The sequence below is a fragment of the Arachis duranensis genome, chromosome 10 (genome assembly GCF_000817695.3).
Source record: "Arachis duranensis cultivar V14167 chromosome 10, aradu.V14167.gnm2.J7QH, whole genome shotgun sequence".
Classification (NCBI taxonomy): Eukaryota; Viridiplantae; Streptophyta; class Magnoliopsida; order Fabales; family Fabaceae; genus Arachis; species Arachis duranensis.
In genome coordinates, this window is record NC_029781.3 from 99,401,674 (window position 1) to 99,410,387 (window position 8,714).

An 8,714-nucleotide genomic window follows, 5' to 3' on the forward strand; every position below is an offset into this window, starting at 1 on the left:
AATTATATTGATAATTATAAAATTAACTTAAAATTAATTTTTTTTAAACAATTAAATCTTGATTCTAACTTTTAAATATAGCATTAGTATTCTCTCCAAATTATATATAATAAATATTTGAAAGAAGAGAAATGAAAATATAGATTAAAATTAAAAGATAAGCGATAAAAATTTAAAACTAAATAAAAATCTAAAAAAATATGTATATAATAATATTTTTTATTTAAATTATATTATTTTATTAATTTTGTTTTTTATAGAAAGGAAAGGTAGAAAAAATAAAGAATGAGAAAAAAGAGAGAAAGATAAAGATGAAGAATGAGAGTGAGAGTTTGTTAATTTTAGAAGAAAAATTTTATTTTAATTGTAATAAAAAATATCGGATGACATATTTTGATTTGTCAAATTATTTAATATAAAATATAAATTATATATAGAGTGTAAATGGTAGAGAGATAGAAAAATTGAGAGAGGTACACGAGAGAATCTAAGAAAGGAGTTTATTAATTTTGGAGGAAAATATTTTCTCTCAATTTTAATAAGAGAGTGTCATGTGACACATTTGATTATTAAATTAGATAGTAATATATGATATATGATACATAAATAGGTATATTTTAATTTTAATTTTAATACAATTAAAAAATATTATGTTGCACATTTTGGTTGTTAAATTCGTAATTAGTCATTGCTAATGATATATAAAAGAGATAGAGTGATTGAAAAAATGAGAGAAATAGAGAAAAGAAGAGGGAGGAGGGGAGAACTCTTTAATTTTGGAGGAAAAGATTTGATTTTAATTGAAATGAGGAAGTGACTTTCGACATATTTTGGTTGTAAAATTAGTAAAGATGAGGAAAAAATTCTTTAATTTTGGAGAAAAAATTTGATTTTAATTACAATGAGAGAGTGACATGTGGCATATTTTGGTTGTAAAATTAATAAAGAGGAAATGAGAATTCATTAATTTTGAAAGGAAAGATTTGATTTTAATTGCAATGAGAAAATGACATCTGACACATTTTGAGTTGTAAAATTAGTAAGGAGGAAGGGATAATTTATTAACTTTTGAGAAAAAAATTTGATTTCAATTGTAATGAAAAAATGACATGTGATACATTTTAGTTGTAAAATATATAATAGCTATATGATACATAATATAGGTATATTTCAATTTCAATTTCAACATTTCAATTTTAATTTTAATGTAATTAAGGAATGTCATCTTGCATATTTTTATTGTCAAATTAGTAATTGATCATTAATATTGATAATTGATAATCATATATAAAAGAGATAGATTGGTTGAAGGAATGAGAGAGATAGAGAAAAGAATAAGAAAGCGGGGATAACTCTTTAATTTTGGAGGGAAAGATCTGATTTTAATTGTGATGTGGGAGTGGCATGTGGTAAATTTTGATTGTAAAATTAGTAGGGAGGGGGGAAGAATTCTTTAGTTTTGGAGGAAAAGATTTAATTTCAATTACAATGAGGGAGTGATATGTAACACATTTTAGTTGTAAAATTAGTAAAGAAGAGGAAAATTTTTCTTAATTTTGAAAAAAATAATTAATTTCAATTATAATAAAAAAGTAACATGTGACACGTTATAATTTTAAAATTAAAAATCTATAACAATATATAATGACAAAACCTATTTTGGTGTCCAATTTTTTTTTTAAATTTTACCTTTTCTAATAATCTACCCTACTATATATCAGTTATTTTATGTTAAAAAACTTCTACTACTTCATCTTCTCTTTTATCACATATATTTACGTAACTTCTATCATTATTTCTTATCTCCCTTACTATCTATCTTCTCATATTATTATTACTGTATAATCAAAAAAACTTTTTTTTATTCATCTTCTCTTACATCATTCTCATTTCACTTAAATATAATGTAAAATCTAATATAATTTGCCTGAAAAAAAGTTAAGTAATTTTTTTATCTTATAATTATTTTATATTTTGGGATTCAAAATTTTGTATTTTTTTTATTCAAGATTTATTTTTATGTTTTATTTTACTTTTATTAATAAAAAAGTATTAACATTAGTTTTAATATTTAACCTTTAGGATAAATAAAAAGATGGGACTTTTTTTTATAAATTAGATAGTTAAAAAATTATTTATTATAAAAAAAATTAAGTCTATTTCTTTCTTGACTATAGAAATATATATATATATATAATTCACTCTTGGATTTAATCAAAATAACTATATGTTTATTTAATTTTTTAAATTTTACATTAATTATTAAAATCACGATATAATAGATGTACTTCAATAAAAAATAAAAATATTTTATAACTATTTTTTTTGTTGGAACAAAACATGACTCAATAACTATAAAGTCTAATCTAAACAACTATAGAAATGTAAAATAAGTAATAAAAAACGGATATAAAATTTAATTTTTTTGTTATTTGGTACAAAAATAAATATAATTAAATAAATTATTGTTCTCATACATAATGACATAAAATTTAACATTATCCTTTTTTAGAGTTATTTATTTTTTTAGTTTTTATCCTTATTTTTATAGTTTATTTTAATTTTATTAAACAAAAAATACTAATGTCATTTAATTTTAATTTTTAATTTTTATCATAAATAAAAATATGTGACTTTGTATGCATTAGATAATAAAAAAAATCTCATAATAAAAAAAATTAAATTTAATCATTCGTTATATTTATAGGAGTGTAGATGATTTACATAAGAATTATGAGATATTTTTTTTTGAATTTTATTTTTAAATTAGTATTCACTTTTGAGTGTAATAATTATGAACTAATATATGATGGCAACTAACTGCAATTGAAGAGAAGATAGAAAGAGAATAAAAAACCGAGGAAGAAAGAGAGAACAAGCTAATATAAGAGTAGTGGTGAGGCATATCTAGATAGATAATAGTAAAAAAAAAAATAATGAAACTAAAAATTAAAAATTCTAAAATAATAATAAAACTAAAGATAATTTAAAATGTTGAATATAAAATTATAAGAAATAAATTTTTTTTAGCTATTAAAATTATGCGAGAAAAAAAGTAATTTAAATATAAATTTTTATAAATTTATAATTGAGAAACGAATAAATTTACAAATATTTATAAATTTATATCTTTATTGTTACACATAGTAATAACGTAATGATTTTAGTATTATATCTAAATTAATTTAAATTCAATTAATTTATATATTAAAAAAATTAAATAACTTATAAATTTTTTTATTTTTATTTTATTATTTTATATAAAATTTTTGAATGCATGATATCTTAATTTTTTTTAAATGATAAAATATAGCTTAACAAGTAAGTATGAAAAATAAGTATTTATATAATAATTATATATCTAGATATCTAAATCAAACAAGAAAATAATTCTTTTAACAAATCTTTAACAACTCAAAAGTTAATATAATGGATATGTATGAATCAAAGTGATAAACAAAAATGAGAGTTGCGATAACGGTACGGTGGTAATTGATTGTGATTGGGGTTAATAGAAGAAGAAAATAAGGAAGGACAATAAAACAAGCAACATAATAGTGCCGGCGAGACAATAATAATTATACATGTAAAAAAATAATAAGAGAAAATAATAGTGTATAGTATGATGAGATGATATAATCAAAATAAAAATTAATAATTTTGAAATAATAATAAAATTTAAGATAGTTAAAGATGTTTAATATAAGATTAAAAAAATAATTTTTTATCTATTAGAATTATGTATCTTCTAAAAGACTGTTTTGAATATGAATATAAATTTTTAAATTTATTTCAAATTAAATAGAATTGAGAAAATAAGTAAATTTAATATATGAATAACTAATTTGTAAATAATATTAATAAATCTTTATCTTAATTTTGTTACACATAATAACAACATGATTCTTTTTTATTTTTTAATTTAAATTTATTTATTTTATACTTTCTACATATATTAAATAATTTAAAATATTTTATTTTTTTATAATTTATTTTTTAATTATTGATATTAAATTTATAATTTTAAAAATAAAAATATAAAAATATTTTTTTTAACTCAATAAAAAAACAGCTGAACCTGTTAAGCCGCTAGTATATAATAGATTCAAACCCATTTTAAAAAGGGCATATAAGCTCTAATAGTAAGTTTCCTAAATGAACAAATTATGAAACAAAATAAAAACAATTAAGATTAAAGTAGTGTTTTAATCTCTTATATTTAAGTTAAATTTTATTTTTTATTAATATTTAAAATTTTTTATTTTTATTTAAAATATTTTATTTTATTTTGTTTTAATTCTTTGGTCAAAATTAATTTTTTTTATTTTTTTCTATTATTATTTTCTTCTTTCTTTTATTATTTTATCACTTTCACTTTCAAATTATTACAACCACTACCACAATCATTACAATTACTATTTTTGTCATTATCTAAAAAAAAATCATAATAGAAAAAGATTTAATTTAGACTAAAAAACTAAAAAAAGACAAAATAAGACGTTTAGAATAAAAATAAAACATTTAAAATGTTAAGAACGACATTAGAGTTTTATGTAATGTTTAAGATTAAAACAATATTTTATCTAAAAATTAAATTATGTCAGAATGCGTTTAAACTCCTCTAATATTAGAAACAATTTGAATTAAGCTGATAAAAGAAAAATATATATTTGACAGAAAAACAATGCTAAAGATGTCGATATAATTTATTGTTTTTATCTAACAATATTTAAAAGTAGGTGAAAACTCATGTGAAGTTGACTTCACGTGAAGTTGATAACTGAAAGCCGTTAGATGATTTGATTGATTTAATTAAATTTTCATCCAACAGCTTTCAGGTATCAACTTCACATGAATTCAACTTCACCTGAGTTTTCACCTTAAAAGTATATACTAAAAGTATATTGTTAGATTGTTAGACTAAATAAATTAGGATAATAACTAATAGTACTAACAAAAATAATAAATTTTGCTGGCACTTTAAAATTTTCTCTTTGACAAATCCTATAGTTAAATTCTGACTACAATAGCTGATAAAGCAAATTACGAATGACAGTATGGTTTTTAACAGCTTTTGTTGCGGAGTCCATTGTTTTAGAATAGGAGGTAAGTGTAGTTATGTTAGTTAATCTGTTATGCTCTCAGTTAGCTAGTGACTACTCATGTATCTATAAATTGGAAGTGGTCATCATCCTTTGTATACACACAACCACATCAGATGACTCTTGTATATTGAACAAATTCGTACAATCCCATAGATAGAAGAATGCCTTCTTTGTTTATAAATTATAATATATAATAATTATTACAACTCAACACAAATTAGAATCTTTATTCTTTCAACCATTTGATGAACTTGTTTAAATTCTCACGAGACCTTCCTCCATCTTTTATGTTGTTCAACATCTTTTCCTTTAACAAATGAGCATTTGATCTTATGTTCTCATCGCTAAGCACTTTATCCACTTTCACTTTTATCTCTTCACGTGAGATCAATTCATTTTCATCTAAATCAAATCCTAATCCAACTTTCAACTCATCACAAATGTATGTTTTATTAAAGAATTGGTCACCAAAACATGGCCAACACAAGAAGGGGACTCCATTGGACAAACCTTCTATAGTCGAATTCCAACCGCAATGGCTAACAAAACAAGCTATGGCAGGGTGACTTAACACTTTTTGTTGAGAAGCCCATTTGACTACCTTACCTTGATTCCCCTTAAATTCATGGGGGTTGCAATTGGAATCTTGACGCACAACCCAAAGAAATGGTCCATTAGTGAGTTCAAGTCCAAGAGCCACTTCTGTGAATTGTTTTTTATCAAAATGAGTGAGACTTCCGAAAGCAACATATATGACAGAAGTATGAGGTTGTTGATCAAGCCAATTTATACAAGACAGATCTTCTTCTAAGAACTGTCCCAATGATCTTTCAGATACACCTTGATTGTCATCATGGCTTCTCAATAATGGACCAATTGACAATAACTTTGGTACATAGGAGAATGCTTGTGGTTCAAGATCGGGTGTGGAGTTACAAAGCCACCACTCTGTCAATTCCAGAGTTTGCATGGCATGAACAATATTGTTGAACATCACATTCCCTAAAACAGAGTCAACTCCTTTTGCCCACCATATGGATCCTGTGTCCATGTGTGGAAAACTTGCTGATAACTGAAACGTCTTTTGTGTGTTAGGCAACCCTGCAGTTTCAAAACAGTGTTGATGATGTGATGTACGCTGCCTCAATGAATGCAGCGGAATTTACAACAACAATAATAACAAAAGATTGGCTTGAATTGGCTTTAAGTTATACTTGGTTTCCTAAAATTAACTATCATATTTGAAAAATTTAGAGGTTGGAAAAAAAATTACTAAAAAATATTATCACAAAACAACACTAAATAATTTAAAAATATGACAAAAATTAATACATTATATTTTTTGTAAACAATAAAAAAAATTTTATATTTAACAAACGACTTATTAATTAAATCTAAAGTTTTGTGACAACATTTGAATAAATATTTAAAAGATGCACACAAAAATTTGGAGCGAAATTTGATTTCTAAATTTTTCTTTTTATTTTTCAAAAAATATAGTCATTCACGATAAAAATATTTTTTAAAAAATTTACTTGACAAAAAATTATCAAATTTTTTTAAGTACGAAAATATTTTATTTTTCTAATAATAAATACAAAAATTTCTATTAAAATTTGATTTTTAAAGTCATTTTTTTAAATATATATATTTAATATTTAATTCTTTTTATCGTGTTTTTAAATCTTTCTAAAACTTATTTATCATTAGTATTTTTGGAGTTCTTTTTATCAGTGATACAAATTTTTAAGTATGATTTTAATAATTTACTCCTTTACAAAATTTTCCGATCAAATTCATGCTTTTAACTATCAACATGGGCATGAAAGATACAATAACAAATAAATCTCAAAAATATTTTAAGAATTTAATAGTACATCTGTGTATGTAAAGCAGTTTTACATATTCAGGAGAAATAATTACTTTTTATATCGATGATGTTAATGATTAGGGGTAGTATCATGTATCCTACTCACGGGTATCCAATCTGACCCTACCCGATCGATAGAGTTGTCGATCCGATCCGCAGCGGGTAAAGTAGGGTGCGGGTTGGGTTCTCGTGCGGGTCGGGTAGGATGTGGGTTGAATCTCAACTCTATCCGACCAACCCACACCCTATATATGTATATGTTATATATTTATATAAAAGTATGTTTTAAGTGGATGTTGAACTAAAGACCTCTTACTAAATGTAAAAGATTTTTAGCCACTAAAAAAAAAATTATTAATTAATAATTTAATATTTTTTTTACATAAAAGTTAGTTCTATTTTAAATTATCATGAAGTTATATAATAATTTTGTATCTTTTTTGTAACTGGTGGGTAGGATCGAGTACTAACGGATTGAGAACGGATAGGATTAGGATTGGGATATTCTCAACCCGTGAATAGGATAGAATTGAGTTTATATAAAAATCTCAACTTACGGGTAGGGTTAGGGTACCCTATCTATTGTCACCCTTATTAATGATCATTTAAAAGATCAGATATAACTATATGAAAAATTATGTAAAATATTTTATATTAATGGTAAATTAAATTTAATAATTAAAAAATATATTTCACTAAGTATTTAGAAGATGTGTACAAAAACTTAGAAAAAAATTCGATCATTAGATCCTTTTTATTTTTTAAAATTTTGAAAAGAAGAAAATATCTCCTTGGTGTAGCAGATTTAGATTGACCAATATTATATATAGTTGGCAAACATCTAAAGATAAACTCAAAAAAAAAAAAAGCAAATACAGAGCACTCATATTTCATTATTTTCCTTCACAAAAGTTTACTTATTAAACAATCTTATTTTCCTCTTTTTTATTCTATATTTTTGTAATCGAAAAATATTGATTTATTCTTAAATGAGAAATCATAGAAAAAGCCAAAAGTAATAAAAAGAAAAAAATTTAAAAAAAAGTCATAATATTTATTATTTTTGAAATGAAGTTTTTAAAATTAGGATTAGTTTTCCTTTCTCTAAATTGGATTAGCACTTATAAATGACTAAACTTAGTTTGAGTTTGGTTAGTGAAATTTGAAATATGATATTCTTACCATTAGAGTTTATGATCCCATCATCAATAAGCTTTGGTATGCTACACTGCAAGGCTAACATAGCTGCTGATGCAGGATAGAACACAACTCCTTTGATTCCAATCTTGCTTGCAATTTTCAACGCTCCTGCCATAGCTGAGTCAGCAACTACGCAGCTTACTATGATACCATCTTTCAATCTAAGATCTTCAATTAGCTTCTCAAGCATAGCAGGCATGTTCTTCATTAAAGAATCAGATACTTCCCACAAATTATTTCTGTCTGCATCAGGTCCTAATCCATCCGGGATTGACACCAACTTTATCGGCGATTCTCCGTTAACACCGCCGCCTTCTTGATTCCCCATGGAACTCAGTACCTTCTTATGGATGAATTCAGTGTTGACAAAGATGACATTGCAACCATTTTCAGCCAATCTTTGCGAGAAGATCATCATTGGGTTGACATGTCCTTGAGCTGGTAATGGTAAAACTAGCACAGTTGGAACACTCATTTTGATCTAGGTCTTCTAGTTTCTTAAGAGTTTTCCAACTACTTATATTTGCTATATGCATATA

At 23.9% G+C, this 8,714-nt stretch overlaps 1 protein-coding gene across 1 annotated transcript; it reads right to left on the reverse strand.

Moving 5' to 3' along the window:
- Nucleotides 1-5,268: 5,268 nt before the first annotated feature.
- On the reverse strand, nt 5,269-8,714 carry LOC107471270 (UDP-glycosyltransferase 83A1-like). The gene is made up of 2 exons (XM_021133084.2): nt 8,158-8,714; nt 5,269-6,206 (listed from the first exon to the last, which is right to left on the reverse strand). Exons 1-2 carry the CDS (start codon nt 8,648-8,650, stop codon nt 5,332-5,334), a joined length of 1,368 nt encoding a protein of 455 aa, XP_020988743.1. The 5' UTR covers nt 8,651-8,714; the 3' UTR covers nt 5,269-5,331.